The 22,511-nt window shown below is 43.0% G+C and overlaps 1 protein-coding gene across 4 annotated transcripts in view; it reads left to right on the top strand.

The window, feature by feature from the left end:
- LOC111142492 (DiGeorge syndrome critical region gene 2) overlaps positions 1 to 22,511 on the top strand; it is a 91,632-nt gene that overhangs the window by 12,217 nt on the left and 56,904 nt on the right. For 2 of the 4 annotated variants that reach the window (XM_022495700.1, XM_022495699.1), the window contains exon 2: positions 19,032 to 19,154. The exons of the other annotated variants lie outside the window; for them this stretch is intronic. In XM_022495700.1, the coding sequence (XP_022351408.1) occupies positions 19,032 to 19,154 (123 nt within the window). The remainder of the gene's footprint in view (positions 1 to 19,031; positions 19,155 to 22,511) is intronic. 4 annotated transcript variants of the gene reach the window in all.

Below are 22,511 nucleotides of genomic sequence, written 5' to 3'. Positions count from 1 at the left end.
CATGGACATTTTAAGAAGCTTGGAAGTCTTGTTAATAATCTTACCTGTCACCTCCTTGTGGATTTTGAACCATAAGGCTCTATTATCTCTTAAGAAGCATTAATAGAAGTTAATGATCAGAACAAGGTATTTAAAAGGATTTCATATAACTAAATGTAAAAGTGGTAATTCTTTTAAAAACCAGAAAGTAATGCCAAAAATGATTAGGACACACAATAAAACAATGTTATAAGATTCTGTCTAGTTGCTGTTGTATGTTTCTCCTTTATAATTGCAGTGTGAGGTGTGGTGCTCTTTTTACAGAAAGCACATACTCATATCAGCCTTATTTTACAGATGAAGAAACAGCTTGGAAGAGTAAGTGACTTGCTCAAGGTCACACAGCTTGTAAGTGGTGGAGCCAGTATGTAAAACCCGGGCAAGCTAGAGCTCACGCTCCACTGTTGTGCAGCTTCAGTAGGTACTTTGTTACCCCCAGCTCTTTGCCCTCTGCTCCCTCTCATCTCTTTGCTCCTGACTTTTCAACTTGGACTTCCTTGCCCACCCACTTTTCTTGTCGTCTTCCCATAGCCTTGGCCACCGGCGTCATGGTGCTCATCCCCCATCTCAGCTGTCCATGGCTGTGTCTTCACGGCTGTCCTTCAGGCAGCCTCACACTTGGCTTGCGGGGAGCCAGAAGCATCCCCTGTTGGCCTGGTCCTGTATTTTTGGCCTTGGTTCTTGGCTGCTGTTAGTATTATTGTCATTATCATCTCACCATCCTTGTGCTACCCTCCCACCCATTTCTGAGCATTGTGCGCTCTGCTGAGCACTAGAAGTGCAGTAGCTTAGTGAACGGTAACCCAGCTTCTTGGATAGAGTTTTTGATGTGTTGAGTCCTCCTCTTGGTTTTGGTTCGGAAATAAGTGTATGAAATGAAACTTTCAGGCTGTCATTGTAATCTTTGAGTATTCTTTAAAGAGGACCACTAGTGGAAAGCTGTGTGCTTTTGTGAGCTTTTCATGCAGGTGTCAGCTTTGTCCCCACTGAGCTAACCTGAGGGAGGAGCTGGGGCCGTACTGTCAATCTCCTTTTAGAGTGCCTCAGACTTATAGGCCTGTTTTCTTGCAGGAGTTTATTCGGTGCTAATATTTCCCTCATGGCTTTAAAATCCCTCCCTGTCTTGTCTGTGCTTGTGTCACCTCATTTTATATATCAGAAACAAGCCCTGGGAGGGATATGAGGAGACCTCATCTTGTTTTTTCTAAGTGGGGTGGTAATAAAACTGATCTTAGAGGGTTGTTAACTGGGTCTAGGGAAACAAGGTTTAGGTTATTTGTTTTTTTAAATTTTCAAGTTGTGGTAAAGAACATAATATAAAATATACCATCTTAACCATTTTTAAGTGCACAGTAGTATTAACAAAATGCACCCCGTTGGGCAACAGATCTTGAACTTTCCCATTTTGCAAAACTGGAACTCATTAACCCACTGAACAACTTCCCTTTTCCTCTTTCCCCCTGCTCCTGGCATTCCAATTTTTAAGAGTTTGACTACTTTAGAAACCTCATGTAAGTGGAATCATGCAGTATTTGTCTTTTTGTAACTGGTTTATTTCACTTAGCAAAACGTCTTCAAGGTTCATCCATGTTGTAGCATGAGAGAATTTCCTTTTCTTATGGTTGAATGGTATTCAGTGTATGAATATATCACATTTTCTTTATCCATTCATCTGTGAGTCATTTAGATTGCTTCTGCCTCTTGACTATTATAAATAATGCTGCAATGAACATGAACATGCAAATATCTCTTTAAGATCCAGTTTTTGTTTTTTTTGGATACATATCCAGAATTGGGATTGCTGGGTCATATGGTAATTCTATTTTTAATCTATCATGGAACATCCATACTGTTTTCCATGGTGACTGCACCATTTTACATTCCTACCAGTAGTGCACGAGGGTTCCAATTTTTCTGTATTCTTATTACTTACTATTTTGTTTTTTCTTTTCTTTTTAATAGTGGCCGTCCTAAAGGGTATATAGTAATACCTTGTTAAGGTTTTGATTTGCATTCCTCTAATGATTAATGATGTTGAACATCTTGTCATATTCTTGTTGGCCATTTCTATATTTGGAGATATGTCTAACTCACGTCATTTGCCCATTTTTTTAATTTTTAAAATTTTTATTTATTTGAGAGAAAGAGGGTGTGCATGTGTGCATGCATGGTGTGGGGGAGGGTCAGAGGGAGAGAGAAACTTAAGCAGACTCTGTTCTGAACATGGAGTCTGACATGGGACCTGATCTCACAACCATGAGATCATGAGCTAATTGGGAACCAAGAGTCAGACACTTAACCAACTGTACCACCTAGGTGTCCCCCTTTGCCCATTTTTAAATTGGGATTATTTGTAATTTTGTTGTTAAATTGTAGGAGTTCTTTATATATGCTGGATACTAATCCCTGCTCAGATACATGGTTTGTAAATTTTTTCTCATTCTGTAGATTGCCTTTTCACTTTGTTATTTCTTTAAGTTTGACGTAGTTCTTTTGTCTCGTTTTGCTTTTATTGCTTTTGCTTTTAGTATCCTATCCAAGAAATCACTTTTTTTTTTTTTTTTTAAAGATTTTATTTATCCACTTGACACAGATAGAGAGAGGAAGGGAAGCAGGCTTCCTGCTGAGCAGAGAGCCTGATGCGGGGCTCGATCCCAGTACCCTGGGATCACAACCCGAGCTGAAGGCAGAGGCTTTAACCCATTGAGCCACCCAGGCGCCCCTCCAAGAAATCACTTCTAAATCCACTGTTGTCTTGTATTTTCTTCTAAGGTTTTATTGGTTTAGATATTAGGTTTATAAATCCTTGATCCGTTTTGATTTAATTTTTGTATATGGTGTTGGGTAAGAGTCCAACTTCATTCTTTTGTATGCAGTTATTTTCCTAGCATTATTTGTTGAAAACGTTGTCCTGTCTTCATTGAATGGTCTCAGAACCCTTGTCAAAAATCATTTGACCATTTTTTGGGAGAATTTATTTCAGGGCTCTCTATTCTGTTTCATTGGCCTATATATCTGTGTTGTTGCCAGTAGCATGCTGTTTTGAATACTATAGTTTTGTAATATGTTTGAAATAAGGAAGTGTGAGGCCTCCAGCTTTGTCTTTTTTTCTCAAGATTGTTTTGGCTATTCCAGGTGATTTGAGATTCTGTATTAATCTTAGGATAGATTTTTCTCTTTTGGCAAAAAAAAAAAGTCATTGGCATTTTGATAAGGATTGCATTGAATCTGTAGATTGCTTGGTTCATATTGACATCTTAAGTCTTCCATTCCGTGAACATGGGATGTCTTTCCGTTATTTGTGTCCTCTTTAATTTTAGCAGTGTTTTGTAGTTTTTGGTATACTCATGTATCATCTCCTTGGATTAAGTTTATTCCTAAGTATTTTGTTCTTTTTGATGCCCTAGTAAATAAAATTTTCTTAATTTCCTTTTCAAGTTGTTCATTGTCAGTGAATAGAAATACAACTGATTTTTTTGTGTGTTGATTTTTGTGTCCTGTGACTGCTGAATTTATTCTAACACTTTTTTGTGTGTGAAATCTGTAGATGTGACATATGACCATGTCTTCTGCAAACACGTAATTTTACTTCTTCCTTTCCAATTTGGATGTCTTTTATTTCTTTTTCTTGCTTACTTGCAGAGTGGTTATGCTAGTTTATATTCCCATCAATATTGCATAAGAGTTCCAATTGCTGCACAATATCAGCAACATTTTATGTTGTCAGACTTGTAAAGTTTAGCCTTTCTGTTGTGGAGTGGTACCTCTTGGTTTTAATTGCCTTTCCCTTGAATGATGTTGTTGAATACTTTTCCATGTCCTTGTTAGCCATTCATATATCTTCTTTTGAGCTCTGTTCAAATCTTTTGCCCATTTTTTATGAGCTGGTTTGCTTTTTTATTATTTATATTTTTTATTGAATTATAGGAGCTCTTTATATATTCCAGTTTTTTAAAAAATTTTATTTATTTATTTGACAGAGAGATCACAATTAGGCAGAGAGCCAGGCAGAGATGGGTGGCGGGGGGAAGCAGGCTCTCTGCTGAGCAGAGAGCCCAATGCGGGGCTTGATCCCAGGACCCGGAGATAATGACCCGAACCGAAGGCAGAGGCTTAACCCACTGAGCCACCCAGGTGCCCCAGGTAAAAGTTTTTAGACAAATATGTTGTAAATGTTTTCTCTTAGTGACTTAACCACTCATTTGCTTAACTGTACTTTTTTCTTTTATATTGTTGTTTATTTTTATTCTTGCTTAACTGTACTTTTAAAAGTGTTTTTTTTTTTTTAATTTTAGTACACTAAAATTCCTTTTTGATATATCCTTCTTTGAGCTTTGACAAATGTGTAGGGTCATGTAACCAGTCCCACAATGAAGAGGCAGAGCACAGTGCCATCATGCCAAAATTCCCTCATGCTGCCACTTGGTAGTCAGTCCCTCTCCCTACCTTGTGGTTTCTACCTGGTAACCACTGGTCTTTTGATGAATTTCAGCTTATAACATTGTTTTCTTTTATAGATCATGCTTTTAGAGATGTATGTAAGTACTTTGCCTAATCCAGGTTCACACAAAGATTTTATTTTTTTTCCTGCCAAAAGTTTTATAGTGTTAGAGTTTATATGTTAAGTCTTTGGTCTGTTTTGAGTTAATTTCTGTATCCAGTAAGGCAAGGTATGGGTTGAAGTTCAGTTTTTGATATGTGTATGTCTAGTTGTTTCACCACCACTTGCTGAGGGCTTTTTTCCATTGAATTGTTTTTGTACCTTTATAAAAAATCGGCCACATTTGTGTGGGTCTGTTTCTGGGCTTCGTATTCTATTCCATTGATCTATGTATCTTTATCACACTTTTGATCAAAAAAGTTTTAAATTTTAAAGCTTATCTGTTTTTTCTTTTACATTTACACTTTCTGTGTTTTTTTTTTTTTTTTAAAAAGATTTTATTTATTTTGAAAGAGAGAGAGCATACAAGCTTGGGAAGGAGCAAAGGGAGAGGAAGACAATGTCAAGCAGATTCCATGCTGAGCATGGAGTCCGACGTGGAGCTCGATCTCACAACCCTGAGATCACGATCTGAGCTGAAATCAAGAGCCAGAGGCTCAACTGACTGAGCCACCCAGGCGCCTGCTTTATATGTTTCTCTAAGAACTCTTTGCTTCCCCAGGGTAGTGAAGAGCTTCTGCTTCCTTACTAGACTTTGAGCTCTGTGAAGGCAAAGACTGTATTTATCATTCTGCTCTTCTTGCTTTTATTTAGCACAGTGCCAAGCCTGCAGGAGGTACAAGGCTGTGCTAACGGGTTCTCTTAAGGATTTAAATATAATAATGTATTTGAGGCTTTTGATACACTGCCTGGCACATGCAAAATGAATATACAAGAATCGGATCTTGCTCCAGCTGTTTCTCTTGGAATGAACTGGTTACCCTGTGTGATGGCCTTCATCAAAATGTGGTGTGAGTGGTGGATGAAACAGCCAGTGGATGTTACATGAGTTGTGAGATGCTATTACTCCAGCTCTACCCCACCCTCTTGCCCTGGTCTTACTCCCACATTTGAACCCTCCCCCACCCCACCCTCCGTAAAATATAGACTAATCAATCTTCAAAATGTCATTTGTTTAATGATGCTTGGCAGGTCTGCCTCTCTTTCCTCTTTCATCTTGTCCAGTTATATCCTTTTCCTCTGAGCCTTCTCCTGCTCTTCTAAGATAACTTACGTGAAGCAGGGCCTTCTTCTCCAGACATCTACTTAAGGAGAAGCTGGAGGACAAGGCAAGGCACATGAGCCAGTGTCCCAGTTGGGCAGTGTCTGAGGATAGAAGCTATAGTAAGTGATGGTCACTTCATCTTCTGGTGTGGAAAATGCTTGTGACTTATAAAAAATAAATACTGAAGTTTGGGCCATGTCACTTTGTTCTCGTGTGGTGGTTTCTAGCCTCAACCTTGTGATTCCTTGGCTGATAGGAGAAAGTGGCTTCCCCGAGCATAGCAGCCCTACGCTACCCCCACCCCCTCCCCGTCAGCGGTCATAGCAGAGCTGGGTCATCTGCCTGTCCCTGCCAGGCAGGTGGGTGACAGGGGAGCAGGGGATGTCCTTGCCCAGACTCAGGAGTCAGAGGAGCCCCCCTTCCCATGTGGAGGGCTGACTGAGGGTGATTCTCATGATTCTTCTCCTGCCCCAAGGCTATTTGGAAATGGGTTTGGTGGTCACAGTGACTGAGGAGCAACTGACATTTGAGAAGGCATAGCAAAGAATTTTGGCTGTATTTCAAAACCACAGTATTTTGGTACATGCCTGGCCCTGCAGGTCCTATCCAACAGTCAGACACTCCTCATCTCTGGGGATTTGTATTGCTGACCTCCACGGAGGCACTGCATGTCATAAGTCCTGTGTTTTTTGTCTTAACAAAGAAAAAATGGGTCAGAATTGGAAAGTTTGGATCTAGCCCTCTGAGGAAGGATTAGTTAGCCACGCCCCAAATCAGAATGCAGGGTATCCTGTTGGGGGTGGCTGTGATTCCCAACTTGAGTCCTGTTTCCCACTTAGCCAAGCTGGTTTTGGGATAGAGATCTGGACAAAAGAGCCAGATAGAGCCTGCCTTCTGGTTCCCGTGCTGCTGCTGTCGACTTGCCATGGGAATGGAGCAGGCAGGTCAGCCCTTTTATGAAATGAGCTGATTGGACTAGATGGGTTTTCTGGTAAATATAGCAGTCTCTGGCTTTCCTAATTTAAATTTTACTAATAGAACTTCCGTATAGTAATCTTTATGAGCCACACACGTCCCACTCCCCCTTGGATGCTAGGCCCTTGTGTGTGAGTATCATGGGGCTAGCTGATCTCTGAGCTCCTTGCAGTGTGACATTCAGATACTCTGTCCTTCTGTTGTAACTCTGATGCCTCCCAGAGCCCACGAGTACCCGGGCCTCCCATGAACAGCAGCCTTAACTGGGCTTCGCTGCTGAGTCATGTGGCAGGGTGTGCTGTGCAGAAAAAGCCCCTGGTCCCAGCTCTCTGCTCACATCTTCCCTTTCTCTAGGTGTGTTCCTTGGAGAGGATTTGCCTCTTCAGAGCGCCTCACAGAATTATTCCAGAGGGCAGAATACGTGAAACTCTTCAGCAACCAAGAGCCGCCACATTGTGCCAGGTAGCAGGGAGGTTATAGGCAGTCTCTTTGGTGCCATGAAGTGACAGCCCCTGGGAGAGGACTGATGGGACTGCAGGAGTCACCATAGGGACTGCTGAGCCAAGGGTCTCAAGAACCTGAATGGAGGGGTCATGGGGGGAAGGCTGGATGGAGGTGGCCCTTTGCCTCATGAAAAGAAAAATGGCATTTAGAATACTGTAGAGAAGGCAATGAGTTTATAATTTAATCACAGTTTATTCTAGAATGATCTCCTGGGAACTGTCCCAAATGCCTGGTAATGCTGTCTTCATCTTCTTGTTCTGCCCTTCGGGAACCATTCCCTGTCCTGCTGCTGATGGTGTTCTGCTGAAGGTTTCCACTGCCTGCAGCATCCAGTCCTGGAGCCATAGCGCATCCCCCAGTGCCTTTGGTCTTATCTTCTGCTGAGCCCCAGCCAAGCAGAGAGCTCCTTTCCAGCTTTGGTGGCGCTTGTCCAGGCTGCACCCTTGACCCTTAGGCCTTCCCTGTGGTCTCTGGTGGTGCATGTGCTGCCCATCCTGAGGTCTCATTCAAGCCCCTTATTCTTCTCCTCTTACCTGAGGACACAGGTAACTCTATTTCAGAAGGCCCTCTTAGCACGTATGCCCTGTGTTTTGTATTTTTGTGACCTGTGTTAGCAGTGATCTCTGTCCCCTCCTAAAGCTGTCAGGGGCAGCGGGCCTGGCCCAGGTTCTAACCAGGGAGCACCAAGTTCCTGACATGGTGCTGGACAGGGCCCAGCACCCCACGGGAACCATTCTCCTGGACCTTTTCTGTCACTTACACAGCAGAGCCTTATTTTCAGATCTCTCCCCTCTGCGCTGGTGTGTAGTGTGGGGCCAAATAAATATGCCTTTCCTAGTCCTGCCTTGGGTGGGGGTGGGGGTGGGGACGAGACCCAGGGAACAGCCCCTCTGGGAAGCAACTATTGCTCTTTCTAAGGGGGAATGTCTGAGCAGTCTGTCGTAGGCTGCACTGCCCACCTGGGAGCGGGTCTGCTGGGAGACTGGGGCCTCCTGGTGCCCTGGGCGGGCACTCCAGCAAGGCATGGAGGGCTGTGTCCAACGATGCACCTCTGCTCTGTGCAGACCATTGGAGCTGGCTGGGGGCCGTGAGAGGGGATGGGATGTAGTTCTCTTGCATTTCCTGGCTGGAAGTTTTTGATTTCCTGAGCTTAGTGGCTGTGGACTTGTGTGCTTCTGGTGTTCCCTGTCTTCCTCTATTTCTCTGTGGGCAGATGTTAGGAGAAATCAATTCCAAACAAGTAAGGCTTCATACTAAATTTCACACAGTAATTTGGGACAGCTCAGCTTACATAATTTAAAATGAGGCCAAGGCTTGCTGACAAAGAAGAAATCGAATCCAGAGAAAGAATCTGTATTGGAGAGGCTTCTAAATTTCTACAGGGCCCGAATCCTCAAATTCCCAAACGTCGCATGTCTCTGGCAGCTCTGCGAGGTCAAAACTATCTTCATAATAGTAGCAAGAGGTCATTAGCTGCTTTCTCTCATTCTCTCACCAGTGCACAGTGGCATTACCGGAGGCCACTTGCCGTGTGATTGATGGCTAATGGGTTTCGTGCTTAGGATCCTCTCTCCCTCTGTCTCTTTTAAAGGATTTTTTTAAAAGCCATGGTAAAATCCACATAAGATTTACCATTTTAGCCATTTTTAAGTGTACATTTCAATGCCATTAAGTACATTGACACTGCTGTGCCACTGTCACCATCCCTCTCCAGAATTCTTTTCATCTTCCCAAACTGAAACTCTATCCTCATTAGACAACTCTCCATTCCCCCTCCCCCCAGCCCCTGGTAATCTCTGCGCTCCTTTCTGTGCCTGAATTTGACTCCTCTAGGGCACCTCATATAAGTGGAATCGTACAGCATTTGTCCTTTTGTGTCTGGCTTGTTTCACTGAGCATAATGTCCTCAAGGTCCATCCTTGTAGCACGTGTTAGAATTTCCTTCCTTTTGATGACCTGCTAATATTCCATCGAAAAGATACATCACATATTTGTTCATTCATCTGTTGGTGAATGCTTGGGTTGTTGCCACCTCTTGGCTGTTGTGAGTAATGCTGCCGTGAGCATCAGTGTACAGGCATCTGAGTCCCTGCCTTCACCCCTTTTGGACAAATAGCTAGGAGTGGAATTGCTGGGTCATATGTTTTAACCCTTTGAGTCTATGTTTGGGAACCTAGTGTTCACAAGATTGCTTGGTTTTAATTTCTAATACAGTACATATTGGTAGATATAACCCACATAAACCGAAGATCTTTGGGTTCCTTAGAAATTTCAAGTGCATAAAGGGGTTTGGGAATGAGAACATTTGAGAACCTCTTAGTCAGAAGTTCTCATTTTGGTTCTGTGGCCTTGCACTTCTGTAGTTAGGGCATAGATTATTTTGAAAAATGTCAACAGTTCTTTGGCTAGGAAGGGCCTGCCCGTGTCTCCCAGTTGTTAGCCAGGGGGTAGGCATCACAGGGGAAGGTTTGGGGCAGAGCCTTGGCAAACCCAGTACTGGGCAGAGGGGGTGACTGTTTTTGAACAGTTTTAGATGAGGCAGAAATTGTGCTGGATGCTTTACAAAGGGACTTGGGAGGATAGTGAGGAAGAAAAGGAAAAAAAATGTTGACTTGCAGCTTGAGTTATTGCAGTGAGACCCATCAGAATTGCTGGGTGACCTGCCAAGCGACTGACTGTGTGTCAGTCCCTGCCACACGAGGCAAGCTCTGTCATATCCTAGGTCTGCCTGCTTTGTTTACCTCTCTGGCCCAGGAGAGTTGCCTGGCACAAAGTGGCGCTTCGTAAATAGTCTTTGAATGAGTGATTCACATGTATTAACCAGTGACTCACACGTTGGATTGCTGTCAGAAGAGCCCTGGCACTACAGGCCTACAGGCGAGCCAGGAAGTGAGAGAACCTTCCTTGCGGAGATCAGAGAACTGTTGACACTTTGTTACAGACTTAAAGAAGAGAGGGAGCTCTTTGAGCAGTTTGGTTCATCTAACATTTAGTAAGTGCCCCACTGTGCTGGGTGTTGGGTATGGGGTGGAGGATAAAGATTTATCCCTACACTTACACTCTAGGACAGGGTTTGGCAAAAACTCCGTAGCTGGCTGCTTTTTTAAAAAAACATGTTTCTGCATGTATCAACAGTTCATTCCTTGTGTGTATGTGTGTGTGTGTGTGTGTGTGAGAGAGAGAGAGAGAGAGAGAGAGAGAGAGAGAAAACATGAGCGGGGAGGGGGTAGGGGGAGAAGCAGACTCCCTGCTGAGTAGGGAGCCTGACTTGGGCCTGTATCCCAGGACCTGAGATCACGACCTGAGCTGAAGGCAGACACTTAACGGACTGAGCCACCCAGGTGCTTGGCTCGTTCCTTTTTATTGCTGAGTAAACAGTCCACTGTACTGCGATTTGTTTATCCATTCACTTTTTTGGATATTTGGGTTTCTAGCTTTTGGCTCTTACAAATAAAATTACTCTTTGTATGGACACGTAACTTTCATTTCTCTTGGGTAAATGCCTGGGAGTGGAATGACTGGGTCATATAATGGGTGTATGTTCAGCTTTCTACAAACTATCAAATTGTTTTTCAAAGTAATTTTACAATTTTACATTCGCACTAGCAATATAGCAGGTTTCCAGTTACTTTGCACACATGTCAATACTTGGTATCATCATTCTTTTTAATTTTAGCCATTCTAATAAGTATGTGATGGCATCTCATTATGATTTTAATTTGCATTTCCTTAATGACTAATGTTGAGTATCTTTTATGTGCTTATGCGCCATCTGTGTTTCTTCTTTGGTTAAATGTCCTTTAAAATATTTTGCCACTTTAAAGTTATGTGGGTTGTTTTATTATTATTGAAATTTGAGGGTTCTTTATATATTTTGGGTACAAGCCCTTTATCAGATACTTGATTTACAAATGTTTTCTCGTAATAATGTGACTTGTCTTTTCATTTTCTTCACAGTGTCTTTGAAGAGAAAAATTCCCAATTTTGATGAAGTCCAGTTTATCAGCTTTTTCTTTTATGGATCATACTTTGGCTCTACGTATAGTACTTTGGCTATACGTATCTAAGAAATCTAGCCTGACATCACAAAGATTTTCTCCTGTGTTTTCTTATAAGTGTTATACTTTTAGGTCTGTGATCTATTTTAAGTTAGTTTTTGGTATAAGGAATGGATCAAAATTTGTTCTTTCTTCTTTCTTTATTTTTTGATGGATATCCACAGTTGTCCCAGGACCATTTGTTGAAAGGACTGTTCTTTCTTCATGGAATTGCCTTTGTATCTTGATTGTAAATCACCATCACATATGTGGTCTTCTTTTTAGACTCTGCTCTGTTTCCATTGATCTTGATGTCTGTCTTTGATGCTTACGGCATACTCTCTTTTTTTTCCTCCCCCTTTTAAGATTTTATTTATTTGTTTAATTTATTTGAGAGACAGTGAGAGAGGGAATACAAGCAGGCGGAGTGGGAGAGGGAGAAGCAGGCTTCCCGCTGAACAGGGAGCCCAATACGGGGCTTGATTCCAGGACCCTGGGATCATGACTTGAGCCGAAGGCAGATATCTAATGACTGAGCCACCCAGGCACCCCAGTGGCACACTATCTTGATTACTGTACCTTTACAGTAATTCTTGAAGTCAAATAGTGTACATCCTCCAACTTTGTTCTTCCTTTCCAAAGTTTTTTGGGTATTTTAAGTCCTTTGGATTTTCATTTGAATTTTAGAGTCAGTTTGTCAATTTCTACAAAGTCCTGCTGGAATATTGATGGGGATTGAATTGAATCTGTAGATGGATGTGGGTAGAATTGGCATCTTTTTTTTTTTTTTTAAGATTTATTTACTTTAGAGCAAGAAAGCATGAGCAGGGGGAAGGGGAGAGGGAGAGAGAGATTCCTCAAGCAGATTCTCCACTGAGTGGGGAGCCTAATGGGGGCGATCGATTCCAGGACCCTGAGATCATGACCTGAGCTGAAACCCAGAGTCACTCAACCAACCTAGCCGCCCTGGTGCCCCTTGAATTGGTATCTTAATGACGTTGGGTCTGTTGATCCATGAACACTTCATATATCCCCATAGGTTTAGATCTTTAAAAAATTTCTCTTAGCTATATTCTGTAATTTTCAATGTATAGGACTTGTACATCTGTCATTAGATTTATCCCTAAGTACCATTTTTTTTTATGCAGTTGTTGAGGTAATTTTAAATATCTTAATTTCTGGAACAGTTTGTATAGAATTGATCTTATTTTGGGGCACCTGGGTTGCACAGTCGGTTGTGTGTCTGACTCTTGGTTTCAGCTCCGGTGGTGGTCTTGGGGTCATGTAATTGAGCCGCGTGATGGACTCCACACTCAGCTCATGGGTTCTGCTTGGGATTCTCCCCCTCTGTTCCTTCCCCTGCTCACTCTCTCTCTCTCTCTCTCAAATAAATAAATCTTAAGAAAGAAAAGATTAGTCCTATTTCTTCCATAAATATGTGGTAGAATTTTCCAGTGAAGCCATCTGGGTCTGGAGTTTTCTTATGTTTAAACTAAAAATTCAGTTTCTGAAATAACTATAAGGTTACTCAGGTGTCTGGATTGCCTCTTTGAGTGTGCGTTGGTAGTTCGTGCCTTTCAAGGAATTTCTCGTACTGATAAGAAGTTGTTCATGCTATTACCTTATTATTCTCCCATCCTTTTTTATCCTTTTTAATATCTCCGAAATCCTAGTGGTGACACCTCTCTTCTGACAGTGGTATTTTGTGTTCTTAATTTTTTCCTGACTAGGCTGTCTAGAGGTTTATTAATGTTATTAATCTTCTAGAAAAACACCTTTTGTTTTCATTATTTTCTCTAATATTCTATTTTGTGTATTTCCACTCCGATCTTCATGTTTTCTTCTCTGCTATCTGCTTTGGGTTTCATTTGCTTTGCTTTTTTAATTTCTTAAAAAGGAAGCTGAGATTACTGATTCAAGACCTTTTCTGATACAGGAGTTTAATGCAGTACATTTGCCTCTGGGAACTGTTTTAGTCTCATCCCACAAATTTTCATCAATTTAAAATGCTTTCTAATTTCCTTTTTCATTTCTTTGACCCATAGGCTATTTGGAAGTGTGTCAGTTGTTCCATATAGTCAGGGGATTTTCCAGATATCTGCCATTGATTTTTAATTCCATTGTGGCCAGCAACATACTCTGTATGCTTTGAATCATTATAAATTTATTAGCAATTTATTTTATGGACCATAATATTATCTATTATGGTAAATGTTATATACATGAAAAGAATGTGTAGTGTGCTGTTGTTGCTTGCCTTTTGGAAATGTCCGTTGTTGTTGTTCAGGTTGTCTGTATCCTTGCTGATTTCCTGTCTGCTGCTTCTATCAGTTATTGAGAGAGGGGATGGAAATCAGTTGTGAATTTGTCTATGATGGCAGTCTTTCCTTCATATTTTAAAGCTCTGCTATAGATGCATAAACATTTTAGGATTATTTTGTCATTTGTCATTGTTAAATGACCTTCTTTATTCCTGGTAATATTTGCTCTGAAGTCTACTTTGTGTAATACTGATTTGGCCACTCCAGCTTTCTTTTGATCAGTGTTAGTAGCATGGTATATCTTTTTTTTTTTTTTTTTTAAAGATTCTATTTACTTATTTGACAAACAGAGATCACAAAAAGGAGAGAGACAGGAAGGGAAGTAGGCTCCCTGCTTCACAGAGAGCCCGATGTGGGGCTCGATCCCAGGACCCCGGGATCATGACCTGATCCGAATGCAGAGGCTTTAACCCACTGAGCCACCCAGGCGCCCCCAGCATGGTATATCTTTTTCCATTCTTTTATTTTTACCTATCTTAGTGTCCTTCTATAAAGTGGGTTTCTTTTAGACCATATGTAACTGGGTCTTGTTTTTTTACCTGACAAATTATGCTTTTTAACTGGGGTGCTTAGATCACCTCATCTGTTTATTGATAAGGCACAATTAATTAAAATGCCATTTTGCCACTTGTTTTCTATTTGTACCATCTGTTTCCTTTTTCTTTCTGCCTTTTGCATTGAGTGTTTTTATTCCATTTTGTCATCTTCATTGGCTTATTTGTTAAAACTTTTGTGCTGGCTTTGTGGTATTAATCTTGAACCTCCTCCAGTTGACCTTCACATGACAAGACTGCTTTACATGTAGTGAAGAGGCTTGAAATGGTGTGCTTCTGCTGCTCCCTTCCCAGGTTTTGTGCTGGCATTATCAAAGTCCTACTTCGCAATATGGGATCCGTGTTTTTGCTTTAAATAATTCTAGGTTGACTACTTTCTTTGTTTTCAGAAGTTAAAAATGTTGCTCCACCATCTTCTGGCTTGTATTGTTTCTAACGAGAAATCTGCAGTCCTGTTTGTTTTCCTCTGAGGATTACGTCTTTTTTTCTCTGGCCCTTCAGGCTCATAAGACTCTTTTAAGATTTTCTCTTTATCACTGGTTTTAAGCAATTTGATTGTGATGTGCCTTGGAGTAGGTTTTTTTTTTTTTTTTTTTTTTTTTAAATTTCTTATGGTTGGGATTCATGGTTGACTTGGATCTATGGGTTTTCATCAAATTGGGAAAGTTTTTGTCATTGTTTCTTCAAATACTTTGTCTCTCCGCCTCCCCAAGTCTGTGTCACTCAGCTCATAGTTTATTTATGTTTTCTAGTCCTTTTCCGGTATTTTAGAGTTTCTTATGTTGTCTTTACGTCATTCATCTTTTCTTCTGTGAAGCTGAATCTGTTCGTCCTTTGCCTTGCAGTTTTCATCTCTAGGCAGTGGATTTGCTTTCTTAAAATCTTCTGTATCTACCGAATATGTTTGATTTTTCCTCTGTGTGAGGAAAACAGTGTGACACAGTTTTAATTTTAATGTCTTTGTCTACTTTATCATTTGTACCTTTTCTGAGTCAGTTTTGATTGAATTTTTTTCATTTTGGTCATAATTTCCTGTTTCTTTGCAAGTCTGGTAGCTTTTTTATTGAGTGCCACACTTTGTGAATTTTGCCTTTTTGGTTACTGCATATTTTTGCATTCCTATAAATATTCTCAACCTTTGTTCTAGGATGTGACTTGGAAACAATGTGAATCTTCAGATGTTGCTTTTTTATTTATTTCATTTTTTATTATGTTATGTTAATCACCATGCAGTACTTCATTAGTTTTTGATGTAGTATTCCATGATTCACTGTTTGCGTATAACACCCAGTCCTCATTGCAATACATGCCCCCTTTAAGACCCATCACTGGGCTAACCCATCCCCCCACCCTTCTCCCCTCTGAAACCCTCAGTTTGTTTCCTGGAGTTCATAGTCTCTCATGGTTCGTCTCCCTCTCTGATTTCCCCCCACTTTATTTTTCCCTTCCTTCTCCTAATGTCCTCTGTGCTGTTCCTTATGTTCCATGTATAAGTGAAACCTTACGATAATTATCTTTCTTTGCTTGACTTACTTCCCTTAGCATAATCCCCTTCATTTCTATCCATGCCGATCCAAATGATGGGTATTCATCATCTCTGATGGTTGAATGATATTCTGTTGTATATATGGACCACATCATCTTTATCCATTTATCTGTTGGAGGTCATCTCCGCTCCTTCCGCCATTTGGATGTTGCGGACATTGCTGCTATGAAATTGGGGTGCATGTGCCCCTTCTTTTCACTACATCTATATCTTTGGGGTAAATACCCAGCAGAAAGACCCCAAGAGTAATAGACCAGAAATTTACAGAGACAATCTATAGAAACAAGGACTTCACAGGCAAAATGATGGCAATAAAATCATGTCTTCCAACAGTCACTCTGAATGTGAATGGCCCAAATGCTCCCGTGAAATAGCACAGGGTTGGATAAAAAGACATGACCCATCCATATGTTGTCTACAAGAGACTCATTTTGAACCCGAAGATACATCCAGACCAAAAGTGAGAACCATTTTTCATGTCAGCGGACCTCAAAAGAAAGCTGGGGTAGTAATTCTCATATCAGACAAATTAGATTTTAAGCTAACGACTTCAGTAAGAGATACAGAAGGACACTTAATCATTCTTAAAGGGTCTATCCAACAAGAAGATCTAACAGTTGTAACTTTCTGTGCCCCCAGCATGGGAGCAGCCAACTACATAAGCCAACTGTTAACAAAAATAAAAAAGCATATGGATAATAATACTTTAATAGTAGGACACCTCAACGCTCCAGTCTCAGCAACAAACAGATCATCTAAACAGAAGATCAACAAAGAAACAAGAGTGTTGAATGACATAGTGGACCAGATAGACTTCATAGATTCTGTTATATTCTAAATATATGTGGAACATTCCACCCTAAAACAACAGAGTACTCATTCTTCTTGAATGCACATGGAACTTTCTCCAGAGTAGACTACATACTGTGTCACAAATCAGGTCTCAGCTGATACCAAAAGATTGAGTTTATCCTCAACTGTTGCTTTTAATTGTTGTTAGGCTGCGTTTAGTCTGGAGTTTATTTTTCTCCACTGACAATTTCATTTTTTATTATGTTATGTTAATCACCGTGCAGTACTTCATTAGTTTTTGATGTAGTATTCCATGATTCTTGTGCGTACTTCACTCAGTGCCCCACAAGTGATGAGTTTTTCCAGACTGGCTCCTGAGAACAAGCATTGTTTGTGGTCCTGCTGAATTTCAGTTACTGTTTTCCTGTTACCCTTTAGGATGGCCTGGGATAGTTTCCTCACACCACACACTGATCAGTACTCTGCTTCATTCCCTGAGGGCTTCCTCCCTAGATCTCTGGAGTCTGTCTTTTGTGCCGCTCTCTCTTTCCCAGGACTCTTTGGAGCCGCCCTGTGAGTGCTCCTTGCCTTGGTTTCCCCCAATTTTTAGTTGCATCCACTTACCTCCGAGAGTCTTCTCCCCTTGGAGTCCCTCTCTCTGCTTTGTAGCCTGGAAATGTGCTTGAGGCAGTAAGGCTTACCTCACATGTTCCATGACTCAGTGATCACTGTTCTTTGTTGCTTGATGTTAGTGTCTGGAGAACTGGTGTTTTCTAATATTTTGCCCCGCCCCCCTTTTTTTTCCTCCCATTGTTTCAGGTCGGCAGTTAAATCTATCCCTCTAACTCCATCTTGACTGGAAGCCTGTATAAATTATGGAGCATTGTGACTCTTTTGTCCTTGCCATATATGTAACAGAAGCTTTCCTTATGGTTAGATTGATTGATTTACCGCAGTGTGTAGTGGCAGGTGGAGAAGAGCGAACACTGGATTCCGGGTTCCTTTCCCTGGCCCTTCTCTTCCCTGCTTCAGAGCAGAAGACTCTCAGACATACAATCCTGGCTGGGGGTGAGGATTGTCTCCTTGCAGAGCGCTCTGAAGAGGCTCTCTTGTGAAGGTACCAAAGCTATGGTACACGATGCCATGCGTGGCTGTCCCAGGGGGGTGGGGAGGGAAGGGCTCAGGCCTTATATCTGTGTCCTACCTGATTTGGTGGGTTCATCTACCTTGGTTAATTAGAGTGATGATTGGCTCTGGTTACTTAGGCCAGTGATGGGACAGGACTCAGGGGTGGGAAGAGTTCCTTTTTCTTCCTGGATTTTAGTGGAACAATTCCAGGACAGGAAAGACCACAGAGGGAGCAGGACCATAGTAAGAGAGCTCTGTTTGTTTCTTCTTCCTGTGTTCCCACATTAGCGTGTAGGACTTCATCCCTCACACCTCAGTGCTTTTCCTTGGTTCCACGTGTGCCCATGTAGCAGCCGTCGCCTCACTTCACAAGTCTGGTGGGAAGGACCAGAGGAAATACTTTTGCCTCTTCAGGTCATTTAATCTCTCTTAGTCATCAGTCTTCACTCTGCTGTTGTAGCTCAAAAGCAGCCACACATGAATACATATTTGTGGCCGTGTTCTAATAAAACTTTACTTAAAAAACAAGTGGGAGGGGCAGGAGTTGACCCGAGGGCTATAATTTGCCAACCCCTGCCTCAATTCAAGTTCTCACTTTACTGAGTTATTTGATACTTTGTGGTTCCCCTGTTAACGATTGCTTCCAGAAACCATTGCCAGTTCTACCTGTCTTAGAACACAGAGCTCATCATGTTACTGACTGATTGACTAACTTCTGGCTTCCTTTAACATTCCCAGGAAAGGTCAGAATTATCTTACCCTCAAAGCCTCCATAGTCTGACCCTTTTTATATTTCTGGTCTTACCTCTAGTGATTCCCCATCTGCCGCATACCATCTTCGTGGCGTGTTTTCCTGTGATAATCCGTGAGCTTTACTTTTTCTGGTATGTTTTCTCCCTTCCTATTACATTATATGTGTTTATTGAAACTACCAACCTGCCTTGGGAACCCTGTTTATATCCCATCTGGAAGGATTCCAGAGCCCCTCAGGTACAGGCCATTTCTCCTTCCTTCACGCTGTTTGAGCACTCCTGTGGTGTGCCCTCCTGATTTGCTCTTCATCAGAAACTGTGTGTGTGTGTGTGTGTGTGTGTGTGTGTGTGTGTGTGTGTATTTCTTGTTGACCCATAGCCCCTCTTGCGGTGGGAGGTGTGCCCTCTTGTGACCTCTGTAGTCTAGTGCCGAGTCGGACTCCGAGCAGAAATGTGTCAGGTGTGTGTTTGAGGTGGCACATAAAGACCCATGTCTTGGGTGGGGGCCTTGCCCTGGGGACTCGTGTCATTGTGGGCACAGCTCTTGGCTCCTCCTTGGGGCCCGTGTGCAGGCCCTATCAGGGCGTGCTCCTGGGCCCAGGCAGCGGCAGGCCTGGCTGTCCCATCTCCACTGCTGCCGCCGCTTCCTCAATGGCCTCTTGCCCTTTGGTTCCACAGAGCTGCGGTGCAACCCCGGGCAGTTTGCCTGTCGCAGCGGTGCCATCCAGTGCATCCCCCTCCCCTGGCAGTGTGACGGCTGGGTGACTTGTGAGGATGAGAGCGACGAAGCCGACTGTCCAGGTGAGTGTGTAGGGCAGGCGCCGCCCTCGACCCCACCTCCACCACAGCTGTGTGACTGTGCTTCTGTCGGCGGGGGGGCGGGGTGTTGTCCACTGCAGCCCAGGCGGTAGCCGTTCACTGGAAGCTTACATTGAGCTGAAACTCTCCCCTCTCAGCCTTCTCTCTCTCTTTAAGAATAACTGCCCAATACAGGCAGATCCCAGAATTTGCAAGGTTGCAGGGGCAGGGCTGGGGTGAGGCAAGAGGGGTGCCCAGGATGCCATGTTTCTTTTGGCACTGCCAGCCCCGAGAGCAGCACCCCTGAAATGTGGTACCCTCTCGCTGCCTCCTCCCCTGCCTCTGGAGGTGGGTGCTCTTTGAGACTTGGCTAGAATCCTGATGAGGGTCATTAGACTGGCTTTGGCTCTGCCAACCTGTCCTGCTCACTCAGTCCCTAGTAATTTTCCACCTGGAGATTTTCTCCTGACAATGCATGGGCTCCTAAAGATATATGCAGATGCCACAGAAAGTCTAAATTGTTGGTTCTCCACTTGGTTTCTGCCCCAGCACCCTCAGGGAGTGTAACATGCCCCATGAGAAATGGTGTTCACTGCATTCCTGGTTCTTTTGGGTTAGGATGGAAGGTGTAGTATCTTGCATTTGCCCATACATGTGTGTGTGACACACACACATACACGATCATACACACACTTAAACAAATTAAACACTAATTTGTTTAAGACCCAGGTAGCACCAGTAAAGCCCCTAAGAAGAAGATGTGTTTATTCTACCTTGAGAACCTCAGACCTAATAACTCTTCAGCCTAGCATTTTAATTTCTTGATATTATAGTTTGGTTTTGCTTTACCAACCTGATTTATTGCTGTTTTCCCTTGAATGGGTAAGCTGGACTGTTTCTTATGCCCACTCTCTGATGAATTTCCTAGCCACATGCTTCATTCATGCCTTTTTCTTTTCCCGGGATCCTCTTGTTAGGTTTTCATGTGGACGGGTCTTGCCTGTCCTTCAAGACTTGGCTCAGATGATATCACAACAAGCAGACATCTCTGGGCCCTCGGGGTGGAGGTTAGCTTCTGCCAGCACCTCTTCTCTCTCTCTGACAGCATCTAGAACCACCAGTAATTCTCACCATTACCTGTGCCCATGCTTGATCTCTCCTTCCAGACTGTGAGCTCCCCGAAACCAGGAGACCTGTCCTCTTCCTAAGTGTGACCTGGCCTAGGACGGAGGTCCTTTTTAACATTTGGTAAATGGAAGGAGTGTTGTAATTCCTGTTGGTCAGGTACTGAAGAAAAACCAGTTACCTCCAACCGTGGGGATCAGGTAGGGTATCAAATACAAGGCGACATTTGAGCTTGGGACAGTACTTTGAAGGGGGTTCCAAGTAAGAAGTGGAGGTAGTCTGGTCAGACTGTTTGCCTGAAAAGATGGCCTTTAGAAGGGATCCCAGTTACCCCTCAAGCCTGTTCATTGGATTATGCACGTCTCTGGTTGAGGTACTTGCCTTTCCAAATGAGTTTGAATGGTGGCCACTGGGGCAGAAGCTTCTGGGACAGCCCTGTGTCTGGGAGCCCACCTCCTCCTTCCTTAGGTCACAGCCTGGACAGCACGAGCTACCCCGTGCTTGGGCTGCTGGTGCTCCATGTTGTGTCAGCTGTTGAGGACTGGCGGTTGTGGTTGGGATCTTCCCTGGGTCTGCCTTAAGGGATGAAACTTCATATCCAGTCTCCTAGAGAATATTCTGAACAAAGAACCAAATGATTCTTGACTGGCTTTCGAGTGGAAGGACGACTTATTGCTGATCTCAAAGTGCATTTTGGCTTAGCTTTTAGGGTTGTATGTAATAACTGTTCTGTTGTGTAGGTACGGAAAACAGTGGTAGGCATTCTAGTTCATCTTGTTCATTTCTCCATCCACTGTGGACTTGATAAAGGCAGGGACTAGATTTTATTTCTCTTCTGTCCCACGAGGTCTGGCACAGGAGGTCACAAGTCACTTAGCACAAGTGTTGATGTGAGGTTACAGAGGTTGCCATATTTTCTCCCCAGACAGAAATAAAGTCTGTCCAACAGGAGCCTGGAGTTCAGCTTAGATAGTGTGCTCCAGGTCCTAGCCACTGAGGGCACAATGATCATGGCAGTCTGTGGAAACTCATGGAGCCCTGATAGGGCCAAGGAGTGTTTGAGAAAGAGTGGGAGGGCTGAGGTGCTGTCGGACCTCCTGGCTTACTCCTGGCCTCCCCTTGCGTCTGGTACCCTGTCTGTCCCGTGATGGAGTGCCACGCCATGATTCAGGTGGGCAATAAGCTTTGATTTCTGATTAGTCTTAAAGCTGGGATTGTGAGAAATGTAAGTTATGAAAATAAATGAATAATAAATACAGTATTTATTTCTCACGTCTCTGAATCAAAAATTGCTGAAATTTTGTCATATCTTTTTTTTTTAGATTTTTTAAATTTATTTATTTGACACAGAGAGAGAGAGAGAGAGAGAGAGATCAGAAGTAGACAGAGAGGCAGGCAGAGAGAGAGAGAGAAGCAGGCTCCCCGCCAAGCAGAGGGCCCTATGTGGGGCTCGATCCCAGGACCCTGAGATCATGACCTGAGCCGAAGGCAGAGGCTTAACCCACTGAGCCACTCAGGAGCCCCTAAATTAATTTTTTTGAACATCATGAATATGTTAAATTCTTATTAACATTCCTACCAACTCCCCTATCCCGCGCCCCCCCCCCCTCCCCCCCCCCCCCCAAAAAAAGAAGAAAGAAAAATCTTTGTGTATGGAGAGGGGAGTGTGGACAGGGAGTTAGCTGATAACTACCTTTGCTGTGGCCTTCCTGTCTATGCGGAGAGTTTAAATAAACCTGTGAGAAGCCCTGGCCATGCTTGGTTAGGCTTTTGAACATGGGCTTCAGGACTCCTGGAGGGACTATAAGAGATTACGTTATTGTCCTCCTGAAAGCCTGCTAAAATTATAGTAAAAGAGTATAGAAGATATGAAAGATGTAAAATGGGAAAAGATGGAACAGCAGGCCAGTAATTTCAGCATGTTTTTGGAAGATAGGAAATGGGTGGTGTGCTAGATACAGTCTGGACATTCATTACATTGCCTGCATTTCCAGGGCTGGAAGGCTGGAGCTCTCTTATTCAGACCCCACTGCCAGTGAGCTTTGGCTCTCACTTGGCCCAGGAGATCCTTCCCATGAAGTCTGGAAGGTAGAGGGAGGTGGACTCTCTTCCTCTGGCAGTGGTGTGGGGGTGCACGGGTGAGGGAGCACAGCGGCCTCCTGCCCGCTGTCGCAGGACTCTAGAGTAGCTGTGATGGGCGGAGGTTTCCTGCGGGTTCCTGTCCTGTGGATGGTG

This window comes from Enhydra lutris, unplaced genomic scaffold (assembly GCF_002288905.1).
Source record: "Enhydra lutris kenyoni isolate GAN:26980312 unplaced genomic scaffold, ASM228890v2 scaffoldscaffold8, whole genome shotgun sequence".
Classification (NCBI taxonomy): domain Eukaryota; kingdom Metazoa; phylum Chordata; class Mammalia; order Carnivora; family Mustelidae; genus Enhydra; species Enhydra lutris.
This window is presented reverse-complemented; position numbering and strand designations above follow the sequence as displayed.